This window comes from Chelon labrosus (genome assembly GCF_963514085.1).
Source record: "Chelon labrosus genome assembly, chromosome: 14".
NCBI classification, from domain to species: domain Eukaryota; kingdom Metazoa; phylum Chordata; class Actinopteri; order Mugiliformes; family Mugilidae; genus Chelon; species Chelon labrosus.
The window spans coordinates 23520318-23540894 of NC_140347.1; the positions used below are offsets into that span (position 1 = coordinate 23520318).

The following is a 20577-nucleotide window of genomic DNA, read 5'->3' on the forward strand; positions in this document are numbered from 1 at the left end:
CTGCTAATTATCACCTGTAGACAAGCTCTTCTTTAGTTTGACAAAAATGGTCTTTATATGGTGTCGGTTTAAGCACAAGATGCTGGTTTCTGACATTGTGATTTTGTCTTAGGTGGATGCCTGGATCACAGAGGAGCTGCGTTACGCCCCAGCAGGGCTCAGCCATGGCTGGTTTGTGAGTAACCTGGAGTTCTATGACCTACAGGACAGCCTGTCAAGCGGCACTCTGATTGCCATGGCCCTCTCAGTGGCTGTGGCTTTCAGCGTCATGCTCCTGACCACCTGGAATGTCATCATCAGCCTGTATGCCATCTTGTCGATTGCTGGAACCATATTTGTCACAGTTGGCTCCCTGGTGCTCCTGGGCTGGGAGCTGAATGTCTTGGAGTCTGTTACCATCTCTGTTGCAGTTGGACTGTCAGTTGACTTTGCTGTTCACTACGGCGTGGCCTACAGACTTGCTCCAGAGCCCGACCGTGAGGGGAAGGTCATTTTTTCCCTCAGTCGGATGGGCTCTGCTATTGCTATGGCAGCACTTACCACCTTTGTTGCTGGTGCAATGATGATGCCCTCGACTGTATTAGCGTACACCCAGCTGGGCACCTTCATGATGTTGATCATGTGCATCAGCTGGGCCTTTGCCACTTTCTTCTTTCAGTGTATGTGCCGCTGCCTGGGGCCCCAGGGCACTTGTGGCCAAATACCCCTGCCCAAAAAGCTGCAGTGTCAGGCTTTCTCTGAGGGTACATCCACCAGCCCACCACCTCAGGGGAAGAGCTCTGGCCTGGGGAAATACCAGCTGGATAGCAGGGGTGGGGAAGTTGAGCATTATGAGCTGGAGCCATTGGCATCCAGTCAGAAAGCTGAAGACAAGCCCCAAGAGGAGCAGGAGTTGTGCACTCAACTTTATAATGGAATCCCTCCTCATCAACACACTGCCCCTTTTTCACACTTCAATTATAAGAGTGCTGACACTAGCAGGACTGGCCCAGAGAACGGGCTTGTAGCCACACTGAGCACACCATCTAGGTGCCAGTACTCTCAAAACACTAACTGCACATGTGGTGACACTCCTCCTCACCTGCTTCAGCAGTGGACCTCACACCCATCTGCTCTACCTCCCCAGGACTCTCTCTCCTGTCCTCCCACTCCTCAGCTGTTTCCCCTCTCAGGAAACACCCCAAACAAACAAAACCCAGCCCTCTTACCTCCAAACCTGGACCCGGTCTACACACACATAGAGTGCCGAATGCACTATGTCCACTGTCCACTGACACATTTCCATCACTGCTCCCAGGGTAGAGTGGTGACTCCCAGGCAAGGACCTGCCCACACCTGCCATCTCAGGAAGTACTGTGTCCACACTGCCAACCTACAGGGTGGTTCAGCCAGAGAACAGAGAGCTACAACCCCAGCATCAAACCAGGACATGGTCCCAACTTCAGGACCAGTCTCTGGCTCAGAGTCTGTGGCAGAAGAAGACATTCATAGACATGAAATGAGTCCTTCAAGTCCTGACAGTATCCAGAATATCAGCAGAATATCCCCAACGCAACCTTGTCCTCAGTGCCCCTCCCCCTCACCGGGCTCACCACACACAACCTGTCATGAAAGACAGAAGGTGAGAGACGGTGAACATTGTTGTGGTGATAATCATGTATCCACCCCAACCACAGAAACAACAACGCATATGGATGCTTGTTGTAAAATCCCTGGCAACCAGGAGAAGCTCGAAAGTATTCCCGTCACACGGGAGGAACGTGTCAAAAAGTGCAAGCAGAACTCGAAAAGAGAGCGGGCGTCCTCCGCCTCTCCAAAGAAACTCTACTGTTTTAACAGGACGTTGAAAGTGAAGTGCAATTCAGCTTCAGAGTTTAACGTGCCAAAAAGTGAAGCCAGCGTGCCTTCTATTGCAATAAACACTAATCCCTCTTCTGAAAGCTTATGCTGACACTCAGCTGATACATTTATCAAAACTCAACCCAGAACAAATAGCAAATGTCCAAAACAACAAAAACAAATGCCGCATACAGTGTCTCTGTGCAATCATACAATGGGAAGGATGTGTTTGTTGTCTAAGTGCCTCAGTGTGTTTCCTTAAAAAAAAAAAAAAAAAAGCACGGACCCACTAAATATATTCTGTGTACAGTTTTTGTTTTTGTACTCACCAGTTCTTCACATGCCAGATAACGTGTTGGATTTTTACAGGTAAAGATATGGAAAATAAACTGTGTTTTTACACAGACGCCACCGTGTCATTTTGCTAACTAAAGTGTTAAATAAACAGCAGCCATTTGCCACAACATGAAATCTTACAGTGTCTATATTGTGATATTGTGTGTAATTATCAATATGTTGTCAGATGTGATCACAACATCAGCCGTAACAACAATGTGTCGCATTTTACAAGCTCATAAAACGTTATTGCCTGCCACTTTTTGTACCTATGGGAGCTAGTGCTAAATTTTCAGTGTGCTCTTGTGTTCAAGTCGCCACATGCCTCAGATAAAAGATGTACTGTATGATTAAAATGTCTTCTTTTTTTATTACTGTTGTCTTGCTATTGTGTATAAAGCACACATTCAGACCATAAAATGAGAACAGGCTCCACCCAGAGATGACGGTGCATCTCAGAGTACACCTGTTTCATTGTCTCATAACTACTGGCGCCTTTGCTGCTATCTGTTACATGGAGCCCGAGGTCATGCCTGGATTTAAACCTGTAGACTTGATTTACACCAGAATGACGATCAGATTTTATTACTAGTTGTGATATAGATCTCATTTTCTCAAGGGTACACTTCCAAGTCCAGGGACAGCACTTCTACTGAGGAAACATTAAAGGTTGTGAGTCGCATACAGGAGATAAAACGATCATAAAATCATTTAAGAAGCGGGTTCATTTCTTTTTTTTATTTTAAATAAACGTGTCTTGTGAGGTTTATTACATTCCATCATTACATCAACTCAAAGAAGTGCTCTACACTTAAAGGCTTGCTGGGGCAGACAGCTTTAATTATAAGGAGACAACACTCTGGCACAAAGCATTAGGAAAGCAACCCAGCTGTCATCAGTGGCGGTTTTGCTTGTCTAACAAATATATATTTTGAAGAAGTTACTCTCTTGTAATGTGTCCAGGGAAACGCTGGAACAAAATCTGCTGACTGCTCTGTTCTCCCTTTGAAATGAGGCCTATTCCTGGCTGCGGTTTGTATGTTCGCGTTCTTCAAAGTGTTGTGAGAATATTAGAGAGGCATATGCTAAGGAACTGGATCATTACCTCAGGAGTCAGTAGAATGGCAAAGGAATACGGGACTTCCACTCATCACGTAGGCAAAAAAAAAAAAAAACTAAAAGAAAATGCAGGATGTGTGTAAAAGGCAACTGTACGCTGAGAAGCTGATGTTGCAGTTTAATGTCCGCAGCTTGTTTCTGCTGGCTCCATGTGTAAAATGAATCCATTATTGCTGCTTGAATCCATTCGCTCACTTGGAAGCTACGCTGTATAATCGTGTACTGTGCTGCTCCACTGCTGTAGCGGAGGTCACATGGAGGCTCTGAGTGGTGAGGGCAATTTTCTTCGGTGCACGTTTCAGCGCTGCAGGTGAAAACTGTCCCTGATTGAGCTGCCTGTCTAAAAAGTTGACAGCCGTCACTTGACATAATGTCTCTTTTTTTCCCCCCTTTTTTATTTTTTATTTTTTTAAACTCTTCTGCTACTAAATCTTTTTCAGCCAAGTGGAGAAAACACCTGTTTCTTCAGAGGTCACCTGGGAAAACAAGCCCCTCTGATCGTCTTCCTGCTCCCTGTCTCTCCTCCACTGTGGAACGTGGAAGCCGGTGAGGTCTGCGTTACGTTAAGAGTTGTGTTTTTGCCATGGGGAAATGACGCTAGGGCACAAGGCTGAAGTTAGACATCTGACATTTGGCTTTTAAATTGTCTTCTCCAGGAAAAATTGAGTACGCACACTTTACTGGTTCTCCTCCCATGTGGAATTTCAGGTTCTAGAGCTGCCTTTATATCTCAAACAGTACACTATTCACCTTGTGGTTGATAACTACTCCCCTGGTTTCAATGTGAGATGCTAGTTTCCACCACAACCTTTGCGCGAGAAAACACCAGTGGATGAGTTATGATCCATAAATGCTAATGTAATTTGAAAACCCTTCACTCCACTAGTCGCTCTCTGAGAAGAGGACTCAGAGAAGAGAGGAAAAGTACCAACATGCCTTTGCTGGTTCTTCGCTCTCATCCCTTTCACCACCCTCAACCCAAAAAACAAACTTGCACACACAAACAAGTCCTGTAAAACACGTTACATAAGCAAACCACCCACACTGGGCCCCGCTTGATGCCTCTGTGTTGAAGGAAAGATCTTAATTTGGCTCATACAGCTCCGTTTGTGTTCCCCTCAGCCTCTGATCCCCCGTGGCCACCTTTCTCCTCCTCCTCTCCAGCTCGATAGCTTCAGAAGAGGACGAGTCACCCCCCCCCCCCCCCCCCCCAAGGATCCCTCCTCAGGCCTGCGTGAGCATCCCTGTAATTATATTTGCTTAAACAGAGGTCAAATATTAGCTGTGGCCATGGGGCAGGGTTTATTACATTTCCCCACGAGGGAGAATCTCAGAAGCCATGTGCGTCTGTTCTAAGTATAATGCGCGGGCCTGGAATAACTGCGAAGAGGCCGCGGAGCTGGAGGGCTTGTTTACAAGGTAAACATTTGCTTCCACTTTTCAAATTAGATTTTGGTGGGGCTGGTGGACTGGGACAGATTTATGGAGGTGGGACAAGTGTTACTATTTATTTATTTATTTATTTATTTTAAATATCAAATCTTGTCTGTGATTTCTGATCCATTAGGGTCCAATCAGAATTACCAGTGACAAATAATGCACTTTTGTAGCTAAAGAAATCATTCAGTGGTGCTTCTAATTGGTTCAAGCTGACTTTTCATCTCTGCCAGATGTCAGCCTAGTCAGTGTTACTAACGACATTAAAATGGTTTTACCTACTTCAGAAACTCCTTTTTTCAGTAACCACATTACAGCAAAATATCCATGTTCACGTTTTGGAAGAAAAATGACTATTCCAACTGTGACAATGTGGCTGGGTGACGTAACTAACACTATTAAATATATGTTAAAAGAAAAGGCCTGTCAGTTTTTTAGATTTTGGTAACCCTTACATCTCGGTATTACGTTTTATACCTGTGAAATCTTCCGGGGGGGGGGGGCAACCATTGGCCTGAAAGTATTCAAAGATCTTGTTTTTTTTTTCCACAGGTTAAATGTCCAGTATGTAGGACCTCATAGCAGAAATGGAATGTGGTATTCATTATTCATAGTTTCTATCTGTGTATAACCACCTGTAGCAGTGAGTTATTGTGTTCAGTAGTTTAGAATGAAGCCTTCATGTCTACATAGGGCGGAGGTCCTCTTCTGTGGAGCCCGAAAGAAACAAGTGGTTGTCTCTATGAATCTAATATAAGTGTGCTACTACGTGAGAAATGCAAAATGAGGCTTCGTTACGGTGAGGTAGAGCTTCAAAAAGTAGCTAGAACGAATGCAGACCTGTGTGTACTTAATGACTGAATGTTGAGTTTAGTTTAGTTTTTTTGCTCATAAATTGTTAAACTGGACAAAATATATGATAGAATCATTCTTTCGATAACATGCTGGTCCAAACTTCCAAAACTTAGCCTGGACACTGTTTAGGGAAGTCATCTTTCAGTTATAATGTTATAACAATAATGATATTTCAGGGGCAGTAACAGCAACACTGGCATTAAGAATAATTCCAGAAAATCAACAAGTTCACAATAAAAGAAGGCCGGACAGATGTTAATGTTGCACCGTGCTCAGACTAATGGACTGTCCAGAGTGTATAAGCGACAGGAGCCTGCAGACGGGCTCTAATGTTCACAACAGCTGGCTCATAAAGGCTGGGAGGATGCAGGCGTCCGGGTCCTGCAGGACGGAAGCTTTCCTCTGCCCAGTAGCTTCCTGTTTTCAGACACGCCGCTGCTGACGGAAGAAGGGGAACCGGCTGACCCCTGAAGATCCACCCTGGTCACACTGAGCTGCAGTAAACCCAGCTGCTCACAGACGCGATGTCATGTGACGCATCCAGTTTTAAACTGTCTTGATGTGGTGATCAGTGAACTCTCACTAATTAAGACGGCAGGTTTTCACAGATCACTGGAACTCACTTGTGAGGAGCAAGATAAGAAACGGCTAATGCTCGCCATCTAGTGGTGAAATTCGGAAACCAAAATCAATGCCTCCAAGTGAAAGGTTTATCGACAGCGATCAGCCACAACATTAAAACCACTGAGAGGAGAAATAAATACCATTGACCATCTTGTGACAATTTAGTGTGTTCTGCTGGGAATCTTCTGGACCTGGCATTCATGTGGATGTTACTTAGACATGTAGCACCCACCTAGACCAGACCAGGCACCCCCACCCCATAGCAATGACACTCCTTGATGGCAGCAGCCATCCCCAGCAGGATGCAGCCTGACACAGACACACACACGCCTGTTGACCTGGCCTCCAAATTCACTAGATCCCAAACTGATCAAGTATCTGTGGGATGATCCACAGAGGCCCCTCCCCTCAACCCATAGGACCCAAAGGCCCTCACTAACAACATTCTGTTGCCAGACACCATAGGACACCCTCAGAAGACCCATGTCCATTCTCTGATGACTGTTTTGGAGGCACAAGGGAGACCTACACAATATTAGGAAGGTGGTCATAATGTTATGCCTGATCAGTGTATGCTTCACCAGCTCTTCATGCACATGAGTTTGTTTCCCTGCACATGAGTACCTTGAGTGTAAATCCTGGTCTTTTATCTACTATGGGATAATAATGTTTCAATGAATCTCGAGGGACGTGGTCTTTTGCATCAATTTTTCCTTTTTTTTTTTGTTTTATTAACCAAATACTTTGTAATTTGAACACACATGCACATGACGGCGTGATAAGTGATCATAAACACTGGTCTGCGGTTAATACTAGCAGAGATTCTGTGTAGGACACTTGCTTCCATCTGGTGACTGGATCGAACATCTGATACTCTTGAAAACATTAGTGATAACACTTGATTCATCTGATACTTTATGGACAAATTTAATGTTCATTTAAATACACAACAACAACAATACGACAACAATCACTTGTTTGTACATCATTCATCGGTCATTGGTTCATGGAGTTAAACAAAGGTAAGAATAACAAATGTGAAACTGATAAATCCCAGTCAGCGTTATTCAAACTGTACAATATTCAGTGCTGTCGACAGCAGAGCAGAATAACAGCAGTGTGCCTCAACTATCAAAGGTTTTTTCTTCAGCTTGTTTGTCTTTACTTGCTGTTAGGTTTGACATTTTCCTTTTATAGGCTTTACAAAAACCTAGAAAAGCATTTTAATGAGAGAACTTCCTCCTCAACTTTCTAAAGAGTCTGAGAACTGAAATCATTTATTCACAATATAAACCAATGTGAAAGGAAAGTACACTTTTGGCCTCTGAACTGGATTTGTTGCAAACTCTTTGGGTTGCCCTGCGTGTCAAATCCCCTACAACAAATCAGTGGCAGTCAAATGTGGCCTTTTTTTCTTTTTAAAGTCATTCCTTGGTGGATTTATCATCATCACTATCTTGCTGAAAGGTGTACTTCTGATTCAGCCTGGACCTTCAGCCGAACTTCACATTATCTGAGTCACTCTCTGATATGATGCTGAATTTATTGCAGAATCAGTGGCTGTAAACTGAGTCTTGAGGAGATCCCAAGATCATGATATTTCCACCATCATGCTCCACAGTTTGTATGAGGTTCTTCTCCTGAAAACTTTGGTCTAACGTCACATTGCTCTAAAAGGCCTGGTCTTTGCTTATATGATATCTGGCAAAACGTTTTTTAACAGTAAAGGTTTTCTCACGTGCAGATTTGTCCAATCCTCCTGATCACAGAGGCATGCACTTTGACCTTACACTTGTGAGAGCGACCTGCAGGTCTTGTGATTAGATTTTGGGCATCTTGGAGACTTTATTCTCCATCTAAGCCCCCCCCCCCCCCCCCCCCCCCCTTTTATGTAATTAAGTGATCTCTGTCAATCCCTTGACTGATTCGGAGGCATCCTGATATGTGGCACAACGACACCACACACTTCAATAGCAAAGAGAACAGTTGACCTTATGCATAAGACGTTTGAAGGTTCCACCTGCCTCTCCATGAGAAGGTTCTAATCACTGGCAGCTCAACTTTACAGGTTGTTTCAAAGTTGTTCAAATAACCCCCCCCAAAAAAACAACTTGCTTTGTCACACAGACTCACTTCACAGGGCAATCGCTCTGATGTTCTCTAGCTGGATCCCGTCGTCTATGTCAGGTTGAACTTCCGGCTCCGCAGGCTCAGGGTTGTCCTCTACAAACTTCTTCACCTTCGTGTCTTTGAGGATCTGAGAGACGAGTCGCTCAAAGAACCACTCCAGGTCCTGAGGGTCCTCCGGCCAGACGAGGTACTGTCTCCTCTGGACAAAAGCTCTAACTGCGTTGCACTTCATCAGCTGGAAGTGAGTCACCTTCAGATGTATTACAGCAGAATGAAGATTAAGGCTAGCAGTGAAGCTCAAGAATTGAAAATGTGTAGCTAAGACTGACAGTGTAAAGTTAATTTAAATCTGCATGAACCGAAGTAGTTACAGAGCTGTTAATTATCTGCTACTCTTTGTCAGCTTTCACGAAGCACCGGCCAATAGATGTAAAGTTTGGTAGGTGTTTTAACATGCAGTTCATAGATGTGTGGCTTTGCTCGCCCTTTAAAGCGGCACTCATTAATATAACAGATTACGTAACTTCTTATATGTGGTTTTGGGTTACCTAACCTGAAACCTAACTGAAAAATCTTGTACACACCTTGCCCACCACCAGCATGATCAAAACGTTTGTCAGCTCCTCCAGCATCCGGCCCTGGGCTAGAGTGAAAGCCTCCAAGCACCAGCCATCTGCAAAGAGTCGCACACCTCGTTAGTTTTGTCCGTGCTTCAATTATTTGTTTGGGAATTCAATTTGCAGTTTAATAATGTCATTCAAGGAAGGGCAAAGAGAACTGGAGACCCGTGCTATGGCCTCAAGTTTATTGCGTAACAATTGCCGCTTGTTTGCCGTGAAGTCAGAAGGCATCATTCTGGTTGTAAACGGGGAAAAATCATCTTTAACAGGCTTCTGTAAGTCTTTGTTTCACTGGGGACTCAGTAACAACGCACACACAAGTTGAAATTCTCATGTAATTCTAGGCAGGAATCGGGTTGGCAATTTTCCTAATCTGTCAGACATGTTCCTTGAAAGAAATGAATACATATTCAATATAAAAGGTTTTTGTATAGACAACACCATGGTCTGTTGCTTCAAACAATGGTACCTTTAAGGAACTCCTTGGAGACGATGCACAAAGTCTTCCTGCTGCTCCAGATGGCATCCCTGATGTTTGAAAGGTGATCCTCGCCAGGCAGGAAGTCTCTGGCCTCAAAACAGCAGCGGAAGATGTTCTCCTCTGAAAACTGATTGTCCAACTTCTTCAGCAAAGCTACCTCCACCCACCTGTAGTCATTGTTGCTGAAGCAGAAGAAGGCGTCGTACTGCATCTCATTAGCGGGAGGCGCCGGTTTTGGGCCCTCAAGAACCCTGCCGACAACTTTTTTGTAGATGACAAATATGTGCCCTCGGAAATGGCCGTAAATGATTCCACTGAGAATGATGCTGTTGATGAGGAACGCAGAGAAGATGAAGAGAGCAAGCTTTAGGTCTTGGACGGTCTTTTCGTCATCACCCTCACACGGTTCGACGATCACAGAATAGTTCAACAGAGGAAGGTCACGGACAGCATATGGGAATGCACATGTGTACTCATCAACTGGCCTCAGAAAGGTTACATTTGTCATGTCCAGCCACTTCAGAAAACTCTCCATATGGCAGTCACAGTGAAAGCGATTTCCTGACAGGCTGAGGAAGCTGAGAGACTGGAAAGTCGTAGGATCAGGGGAGGCTAGGAAGTTGTTTGAAAGGTCGAGCCTCTTTAGGCTGCCTGGAAAGACACCTGTCTGCAGATAGGTCAAGGCGTTAGATGAAAGGTCGATCTCAATGACTGAGGTGAGACCACTGAAAATCCCTTGTGGAAGACTTCCAATTAAATTTAAGCTTATATTCAGGCCAAGCAGATTGTGAAGGTGATCAAACAGGTCGAGGCATGTCCCCCGTGACCAAAGTACCTGCAGGGAACTGTCATGAAGATCCAGCACTTGCAAACTATTATTGTGAGGTACTGCTGTGTCCTGATTAAGTGTGCACCACTTGATGAAGTTGCCACCGTAGAATAAATTCAGGAGAGTCGTGAAATTAGTTACAATGATATAAACGTCTTCCATGTTCGTTAATCTATTGTTGGAAATGTCCACATGGATACTGTTCATACCTAAATTAGCGATGCTATAGATGGTTTCCAACTTGTTATCTCCCAAAAGGAGATACTCTAAGTTTGGTAATGGCGCAGGAAAACCCAGCTCTCGCAGTGAGTTTCCCGTCAGATATAAAGCTCTTAATTTGGGAAGACCACTGAAGGCACTGGCTCCCAACGCGCCAATGTGGTTGTAAGACAAATCCAGCACCCTAAGTTGTGTCAAATTGGTGAATGTGCGGGAATGTATTTCTCCTAGGAGGTTAAATGACAGGTTGAGCATTCGTAGATTGCCCTGAAGACCACCGAAGGCATTTCTGTTTATCTGATTTATCTTGTTTTGGGAAATGTCAATAATCACTGAGTCTTTCAGAGGGCTGAAAACAGCACTCTTTAGAGCAAATATCTTTGATTTAGACAGATCTAACTTGTAGACTCCACTGTTGTTGAGGCCTTGAAATGTGTTTTCGTCTGGATCACGGAGGTTTTCAAATGAAAACCCTTGGCCAGTGTGTCCAGTGTATTTAAGGTGATTAATTGGAGTCCCTTGTATTGCTTTGAACAGTTGCCTTGTTTTATCCATATTCAGCCCAGTGCTGGATAGATCCAGATAATCGAAGGCCATCCCTTTGAAAGGGTTCCCACAACGTTCCCAGTCTTCAGATGTTTTGTAAAAATGGTTGGAATCCAAGTTCAGATATGTAAAATATTTCCCTCTGAAATTGACAAGATCCTCTTCACATATTCTTTCAATCTGATTCAATTTCAAGTTTAGGTGGGTAAACTCAGTAAGCGTTGAAAAGAATCGACCAGGCTCGAGTTTCACTATGTTGTTACCAGAGAGGTTCAGCGTTTCTAAGGACAAGAGTGGCTGCAGATAGCTTCCTGACAGTATAGACTCTGTCAACGTGCAGTGATACAGACACAGGATTTTCAGATTGAACAGTCCTGCAAACGCCCTTGGCTCGAGAGTGAGGTCTTTATTGTATCCTAGGTCTAACGATGTTAATTTACTCTGCCTGAGGAAAGCATTGTTCTTTAAGACGAGTGTTACTCTCTGCGATCCAAGATCTAATTCTTGCAGCTCCACAAAGTTTCTAAGAGAGGTGCGGTTGATCTCACGTATGTAGTTTTCGCCCAGATAGAGGTGAGTGATGTTGGGAGGCAGGACAGGAACCCAGTAGAGTTTCCGTCCTCTGCATGGAGCTCTTAGGCCACTCAAAGTGCATGATAGAAGGCATGTGGTTGCCTGCAAGTAGGAGGAAGGTTACAAGGTTACAATATTTCTGTAAACTGGATAGCCCACTCATTTAAGACAGGAAATATGCAGACATCGACACACACATGGAATTATGTGGTAAGCAAAAACATGAAACCAGAGCATTATTTCAGATTCTGCGGAGTAGCTATTCTCTCAAACAGCTTCACGAGGTCGCCATGTGGAGCATTTCCAGTGTCTCGAAGGAGTTTTGAATACGTGCGAGAACTTGCCAGCTGCAGACACAACTAATGGTCTCAGACGCCACTAGTTAATGTTTGACAAGGCTCGCATGTTAACTGAAACCCCTTCCTGAAACTCCATGAATCTGGGTCAGACACTGAAACTGGTCAGTGTTAAAGACATTCAATAAAATGTGAATACACAATTTTGTTTACTGCATAATTTCATTGTTTATTTCATATTCTTGGCATCTTTTTTGTTAGTATGTAGAAAATAGTTAACGCTGGAGGAAGCTGCTGATTAGCTTAGCATAACCACTGGAAACAAGAGGTAAAAGAATTGTTTAAGCCTTAATTTTGTACTAAAATCCAAGTTTACGATATTTAACATATTAATTAGTGAGCTTTAGAGCCAGCTTGCACATTTTGTTGTCTTTAGACAGTGCTGGCTGGTTGCTCCTCTGGTTTTCTGTCTTATAGACCTAAATCAACAAAACTCTGGCCTTCCAAGCATTCAGTGTAGAAGAAACAAAGTACAACTAATCAGCTCTGAGGTCACTGTTACACACGTACCTGTAGGCACAAACCCAGCAGACACACAAGCTGAAAGATGTTTATCCACATGTTGTTCCCAACCTAACAAGACATCCACAGAGAAAGAAACAAATGAGCATGTGATGCAGCTGCATTGGCTCACAAGTGCAAATATTAGGGACAATGTAGGAAAACAGGGAAAAAAAAAAAAAAAGTCAAACTGTTTCCCCCCTCAGGTTCATGGTTCAGCGTTAAATACACAGCCATTCATGCCTGATGCTAGCTTTGGTTATAAATCTCAGTTTGAATAGCTGACGTGTTTGCCCTGAGCTAACAACAGGAATGGGTCATATTGTAGATATATTTAAGGCGGCTGCTACACCTGCCACGCCGTTAAGTTTCATAAGCATTTGTGCCAATAAAATGTTTGAGGCTTTAAGTAAAAGTCTACAAATAAAGCGAGATTAAGTCTGCCTTGTTGAAGCAACAAGTGAAATAACACAACAGAAGAAAGAACGAGGGATCAATCCTCTAATCTTAAACATAATGACAAGCTTTTTCAGTTTACACATACTGTTAAGTATATACACTGATCAGGCATAACATTATGACCATTCCTAATATTGTGTAGGTCTCCCTTGTTCCTCCAAAACAGTTGTGACTCAACAGAGAATGGACATGGGCCTTCTGAGGGTGTCCTGTGGTGTCTGGTAACAGGATGTTGCCCATAGGACATAGGACCCAAAGGCCCCCAGCCTTTGGGTCCTATGGGTTGAGGGGAGGGGCCTCTGTGGATCATCCCACAGATACTTGATCAATTTGGGATCTAGTGAATTTGGAGGCCAGGTCAACACCTTGTGCTGTTCTTCATGTTTTTTGAGTTGTTCCTAAACCATTTTTGTGTGTCTAAAGCCTCACAACAAAAAGGCCCCAGCCGGCTCGTCCCAGAACCTTCTTGCTGTGAGGCTTCAGTGCTAACCGCCGCTATGAACCCGTGGTGTTAATTTCCTGTCACAGCAGCACTGTTGTCACTCACACGCTGGTAAAATAGCAACACTCCCGTCTGTGCTTTCCTGCTCCTGGTGACCCTGACACTGACACAGCTCTTCTTAAATATGACAACTGACGCAGTTGCTCTCCAGCTGGAATCCTGGGGGTCTTCGACTTCCGCTTGGTTCCAGTCACTTGTCCTGTCAGCGTCACCATGACAAATGCAAAATAGTGGGAGTACTTTGAGTCCTCCTAAAAGCTCCTCAGCAACAGGATAAATATCAGAAACACTTAAGGCAGTCCCTGTTCATGTTTGCCACAAGGCCTCGGCAGTGGCAAGCCTTCTGAACTCAAGGTCAGGATGCTGACGCTCCTAGGAGAAAACAAGCCAAGTTTTTTCTTCACCCACCTATTTCTGAAAGGCTGCCCTCTCCGGTGTGGGCGAACTCCAACAACAACGATCACCGTCACATAAGCAGCTCCTCCAGGCCAGCAAGAACCCGGCTTACATTTTTACCATACTCGGCGTGGACCCAAATCCAAGAGGTGCTGACCTTCACTCCGAATGCCGAGACCACGGCTTTCTGACACCCTGACACCACCTCTGTAGGGAAGTTCATGTGCTACGTGCTGATGTAGCAATCCAGAGTGACAGCATGGTCAGGAAGAAGGAACGTGCTCGAGGCTGAAGGGCTGAAAGGGGAACTAGAAAAGATGTGGAGGATGAAGCCAAGTGTTGCCAGAGGTGAACGGAACAGCGAGCCCTCCGGCAGATTCCAGGAGAATGCAAGTCCTGCTTACATTAGAGAAGATCCCAGCTGTCATCAGGCGAGAGGCAGGGTACACCCTGGACAGGTCGCCAGTCTGTTGCAGGGTTAACACAGAGAGACAGACAACCGGAATATTGGAGTACCCGGAGAGAACCCACGCAGACACAGGGAGAACATGCAAACTCCACACAGAAAGCCCAGTCGGCCCATGGATTCGAACCGGGAACCTTCTTGCTGTGAGGCATCAGTGCTAATCACTACACCACTATTATATTTTAAAAATATTATATTTAATATGATAAAAAATAAAAATAAATAAATAAATAAAAATCCTTAAAAGCTTTTGGTGCAGCTAGGACGTTTGAGTTTTCTCCCTGTTGCGTGTAGTTTGTAAATCGTTGCAGAATCGTATTTCCCATCAGGTTTAAACCTTCTATCAACCTGCTGCCTTGTTCAGCCATGTTTTTTGTGTGTGTGTGTGTTTGTTTTGGGGTTTTTTGGGGGGTTTTTTTGCGCTTTGACCCGGTTATGTGCGCTGGCTTTTCCAATTTACAGCACAAATGAGCTGCCGTTAACGCTGATCGCTTTTCTCGGATTTACAGGCGCTCGCTGCGCAATGCGGTTTGTCCGCATGAGTGTGCAACAAGTTTAAACAGCACAAATATTTCTGCCGATTTTGGAAAAAATAAAAAATAAAAAAAATGCACCAGAAACGAAGAAAGAAAGCGAATCAGCCATAAATACTGTTTGCTGTCAGCAGTGCGGTGCAGATCTTACCTGTGTTGGCCAAAAATGAACTTTCAGAGTATTTGTTGTGTGGGAAAGGTCGGTGCAGCAGTCCCCTCCCTGCGGACTCTGTTCATCTAAGAAATAACTGCTCCGAGACCAGCGCACCTCCCTGCTGTTGATTCTTTCTCTGTACCAAAGTAGAATGTCACAACTTCCCAGCACCTCTCCTTCCTCGTTTCAGTGTTGCATTGGTTTCTCAAGTCTCTCTCAGGGAACAGGAACAGCTCAGCATGTGGGGACATCCTCCTACCTGTTGTGTTACTACCAGCCGCTGTACTGCTACTCCTACCATAGCAATGTAACACACCTCAGCTGTCAGCGTAGGAGAAGTTGTGGGAAAAGTACTCACATGTTTGATTTAACTCAAATCAGCTATATACACCGATCAGGCATAACATTATGACCATCTTCCTAATATTGTGCAGGTCTCTCTTGTGCCTCCAAAACAGTTGTGACTTGTCAGAGAATGGATATGGCTCTTCTGAGGGTGTCCTGTGGTGTCTGGCAACAGGATGTCTTCATTTGTACCTTTTGTTTTTAGATAAGCCATGGTTTGAATGACAAAGGCTAAATATAAAAGGGTAATAACTTTCAGAAGCAGAGCTGTTCGGTCCCTGGACAGCAGAGCGACAGAGTTTGTCTCCCAGGACCCCGCAGTCCATGTGACCAGCCCGACTGAATTTAATTATTGACAATTCAAACATAAGCCTTTGTGCAATTAATGTGACTAACAGCTTCTCAGATACTGGTAATTACATGTGTCTATCTAGTCTCTCATACCATCTCTAAATTGTGCCACTCTTTATTCAGATACCACCGCTTTGTTTATTAGCTTCCACTTTTGCCTTTGTTGTAATGAGCCTAAGGCATAAACGTGAATCCAGTCACTTAACCTCAAAAAGACCTTATACCCTCACAAGACTCATAATTAAGATAAATGAAAATCCAAATTCCTTTTTTTTTTTTTTTCTCGGCAAGGATAGCTTTTCCCTATCATCATTACATGGATTATTCACTGGAATTGTAATTAATTATCTTGGTGGACAAATGATATCTCAGTTGTTTATGTTAATTCCTCATAATTTGTCCACAGGGTCAAAAACACCATTTGATTTAATTAATTCCTGCAGTGATAACAGTGGAATCATTTATGTCTATTCAACACCATGTCTTGCAGCATAACTTTGTTTCCATTTCAAGCAATTTCCAGTTATTTCACACTCATTCTGTGATTATTTTGTGATTTCACGCAACTTAAGTTAACCAAAAAATCTGAATGTAATTATATTACATCCCATTTCTTTAAAGATGTGTTTACTAGAAAATATGCTATGAGAAATAGGGTGAAGTATGAATGACTGGGTTTTCTTTCTGTGAGAATAATATGTGAACAATTCTGTGATCTCTTGAAAGTTGCTTCCTGATTGTATTTAATTTATAATAGTGTATGAGCTAGCTACTTAGTTATTAAGTCACTTAAATTGTTAAAGCATGACTGAATGGTGATTTGTATATCACATGTTTTAGATATTTAAAATTTAAACTAACAATTTAGTCAACTTAAATTCCACTTGAATTATAAAACATATTCTCAGTATTTTCTGATTGCATCAGCATTAAGTTAGGGCCTAGGCAGATTACAGTATAAACATTTATACATTTTTACTTCATTTTCAGACACTGTAAAGTATAACATTTGGTATACTGTAGTGTTGCATAGGGGTAAACTCATTTTAAAAAGTATATAGTATTTAGGAGGGAGTGGTGCAAGAGAAGAGACCTCCTGCTCTTTAAATGCATAAGCACTGCTGTAATATAACTTTCAGTTGCAGCCATGGAGGCGTATGGTTTCCTCCGAGACTGCGAGGGAAAGGTAATTTCCCTGAGGTAAATAAAAATCCCTTTTGAAAATTATTCAAAGCAATGTATTTACACTCTTTGTCACATCGGATCTCATCAAATGCATTTTCCATCACTGTTGACATGAAATGTCTGAAGAAAATAAGGAACAGAAACACATTTTGGTTTTAATTTCAGATGTGAGATGTGTGAAGTTTATTGCCACAGTCATTTTGCTGTACTAATTTTCATCATTGTGAAAGACAGGCAGTTGTACTATATGACACAAATGCAGATTATTTCATCACAAAGAACATGAAGAGGATGATGTTCTTAATTTCACATAAAAGTAACTGTGAAATCTTACTGGCAGCAAGTCAGTGGATTCAGTGGTTCCAGATATTTGCTAATTATCGTATTAATGCAAAAAATTCTAAATACTAAACACCCACACATCACCAGACACTGATGCCCGCCCATACTCGATCAGCTCATACTGTACCTGGCTGGCTTCTAATCACTGCAACATCAGCAGCGTTCAGATCATGTTCGTGCAGCTGCTGTGGCACCACTTAAAAAAATGAGCGAACATGAGTGTGGACTTGGTAAAAAGTACTAAAAGAAAAGAATCCAGCAGCACAGACATGGGCACTAGTAAGAAAACAAAGCAACCCGTCTGTGTGTATTCCTTAGTGCAGTTTCATGCACGTAGAATAGCAGTGTCCTAGCCTGTGATTTTTTGAAGTTGTTTCAGTACATACGATAGTTGGGGTCAAAATACAATAATTTCAAAGCAACGGTAAGATATTTTTTTGTTTCCCATCAGGCGACACTGGTGGGGTTATAGTTAATGTGATTAAGTATTACAGTGACAGGCAGTACCTATCACATATCTTTACAGTATGGGGGTCACGATCCAACAACAAAAGCTCCATGCAGGACCTTTAAAGTCACTTCACACACCTGATTTAATTTAACTGTGTCCGCACATTGTGGCAACATCAAGCTCATCAAGCTGACTGTGGTATTTTCATTCAGCCCATGAATACAGTATATTGCCTATTGATTTACCTACTCATCTTCTAACCCCCCTCACAGTCTCGACAGTCTCTGAACCCATGTGAAGGTCATCCACTGTAAGGACAGCTAGCCACAGACATCCAGTATTGGCCCGGCCTAATGACTGTCCCGGGGCTCCCACCTTCCCCTCGGTGCGATGAGGCAAGGCAGAGGGGTGATGACTGTGGGCAATTTGCCCCTAGTCCTCTCCATAGTTTGTCAGAGCGTGTCTCTAGAACAGTTCGAAGAGTGTCAGCATTTTGTGACAGCACGGGAGATGTGTGAGTTGGTGGATGGGTATAGTTTGGGGGGGAAAAAAGAGTCGGAAGAGGCGATGAGTGTCACAAAAGGTGGAACACTATAGTCTCCGCTGGAGGTCGGGGTGAAAGTGGTGTTTGTGGCAGTGTGTTGGCACTGTAACGAAGCACTTATTGCACATGGGTAACTGTATTTCCTTGCACAATAACAACTTGAGCTACTGGAATAATTGCACATTGCACTTTAGTCACGATAGCACTTTATTTGCCAAGATTTGCAGGTACATTTTGCACATTGTTTATTTGCACATGTTTGTTACAGATATTTAAATGACTTTATTGATTGAATATTTAATGAGCTTTTCAGGAACCTCGTGACCACGGTTAATTGCGTGCCGTCGGGCAGGTGCGGGAATGCTCACTCGGCTCCGCCTGCAAGAGGAGAGGAAAGTTAAGCTCCGCCAGAATTGTGCATAATATAATTGAGAAGATTAAACCATAAGCGTGCAGAAGTATTTGTAAAGAAGTGTGGTGTAGATTCATCAAGTGGTAAGGGCGCAAGTTGGTGCAATAGCGATAAAATTGAGTTGTTTGTGTTTAACAATTACCTGTCCAGTCCGTGTCTAGTATATACAGTCAATGGTCCGTGTCTGATCCAAGGTGCGCGGCCAAGAGATTCCCCCTGGAGCACGGGCACAGTCATAAACGTTCCGGGAGAGACCAAGCGGCGGGATAGGAAGTTGGGGGATTTCAAATGTTGGTGTTTATTTCTATATATTGTATTTATATCTTGTGTATTTGGGGTCAGGATAGCGGGAAAAATTAGTTATTGTAAATATAACAAAAACTGGGAAACCTGACCGGAGTCTGCTACTTTTCTACAGCATCATCCAGCCGCTCACGGGTCATCTATTTCACAGGCACCTTAGAGACCTGAACTATGAAAACAAGTCATGTTGACTGAGGACCAGACAAGTCACTTGCATTTACATCACAAAGCGGAATTTTTGTAATTTCTGCATAAAAAAATGACTCAAGACATCAGTGCATTTTCAGACAGGTTGTGAAAGCACCCCATCAGACAAATGACGCATTATAGTTGTGTATTTGTACTTGAAAGTAAGCCAGTATCAATCAGTGTAATGAGACTCTAGGTGTCTACTCTGCCCTGGGATTAGTCGGGCTAAAACTCCTCCCAGCCGCTGTCAACGACTGGTCAGCAGTTACCGGAATTAAAAGTACGCTTTCTAGTGCCCATAAATTATAATGTGTTATGATATTGCTGAATCCTAAATATTGACAGCATTAGCTTTTGAATGCTCCTAATGTAGTGTATTTGAATTATTCTAATAATCCTATAAATCAAAAAATGTCGGTGTACAATTTTAACTTCTTACCTGCAGGTGGTTAGCGGTAGACTATAAGGTACACTCAGTAAAGTACAAGCGTCTAACAACCGTTCAAAAGTCTTTCACAGCCCTTCTGCTGTTGCTACTACATCCAGTTCTGCTTTCAGGGGTATTGCTTGTGTGGTGAGAGGTTATTACTGCACGAACATGTTAACGTGCTAAAGACCCATACATACTTTACAGTCCAAGATATTGGTGCTTCTCTTCACTGTGTTTTTCAGCTCCTGCGACTCCCCTCCGACACATTCATCAGATATTTTAAGTGTAAAAAATGCTCCAATTTTCTACATAAAAGGTCAGAAATATAATATATATTTTTATATAAATCTGTCTTTTCACATTCCAGGCCTCATTCGTTATGATTTCATCTGTAATGGATAATCCAGTTTACCTACAGACTTGGTTTAATAGACAGTTTAATCCAGTCTGGATTAAACTGTCTATTAAGTCAAGTCTGCCTCAGGCTGCAACAGTTAAATGCCAGTTAAATATTGATGCATCAGCATTAACAATCTCATAGTGTCTTTTTTTATTTGTATTAGTCACAGAAATTAGTATTAGTCACAGAAATCATTCTTTGACTTGCGACATGTCCAGGTTGTACCCCGCCCTGTGTCAGCTGGGATATGTGGTATAAGTTGTAACAGAATGAATGAATGAATGAAAGACACATTAGGCAGATTTTCCCGTATTTACATAACTCAGCTTTCCTCACTGACCGCTGGTGCTCCGATATACTTTTAAATTTAATTTTATTTGATGACTGTTTTGTTCTTAGGAGGTTTTATATATTGTTGCTGTTCGGTGTGCTGCATGTCTAAGCAACATCCCCACGAATGCCAGGTACGAAAGTTTCCCAGAAGAACACTGAACTGCGTCATAAGATGGTAAATGTTATTTACTTCTCCTTTCAGTGGTTTTAATGTTGTGGCACACATATCCTTCCTGTGCACTTGTAATTTAATTTCTTCTCCACGTGGTGGCGCAGTCAGCTTAAACCTAGAAGATCCGCTCAAAGAACAGACACCA

The 20577-nt window shown here is 43.0% G+C and overlaps 2 protein-coding genes across 3 annotated transcripts in view; one reads left to right on the forward strand and one right to left on the reverse strand.

The window, feature by feature from the left end:
• The window catches only part of disp1 (dispatched homolog 1), an 81501-nt gene extending 79186 nt beyond the window's left edge, over positions 1-2315 (forward strand). For both annotated transcript variants that reach the window (XM_084561019.1, XM_084561018.1), the window contains one exon: positions 113-2315. In XM_084561019.1, coding sequence (XP_084417145.1) covers positions 113-1951 — 1839 coding nt within the window. In that variant the 3' untranslated portion in view covers positions 1952-2315. The remainder of the gene's footprint in view (positions 1-112) is intronic.
• Positions 2316-8342: 6027 nt separating this feature from the next.
• LOC311498917 (toll-like receptor 5) lies at positions 8343-15396 on the reverse strand. Its single transcript, XM_084559701.1, has 5 exons — positions 14973-15396; positions 12475-12537; positions 9430-11710; positions 8925-9013; positions 8343-8590 (listed from the first exon to the last, which is right to left on the reverse strand). Exons 2-5 carry the CDS (start codon positions 12523-12525, stop codon positions 8345-8347), a joined length of 2667 nt encoding a protein of 888 aa, XP_084415827.1. The 5' UTR covers positions 12526-12537; positions 14973-15396; the 3' UTR covers positions 8343-8344.
• Between the last annotated feature and the right edge of the window lie 5181 nt (positions 15397-20577).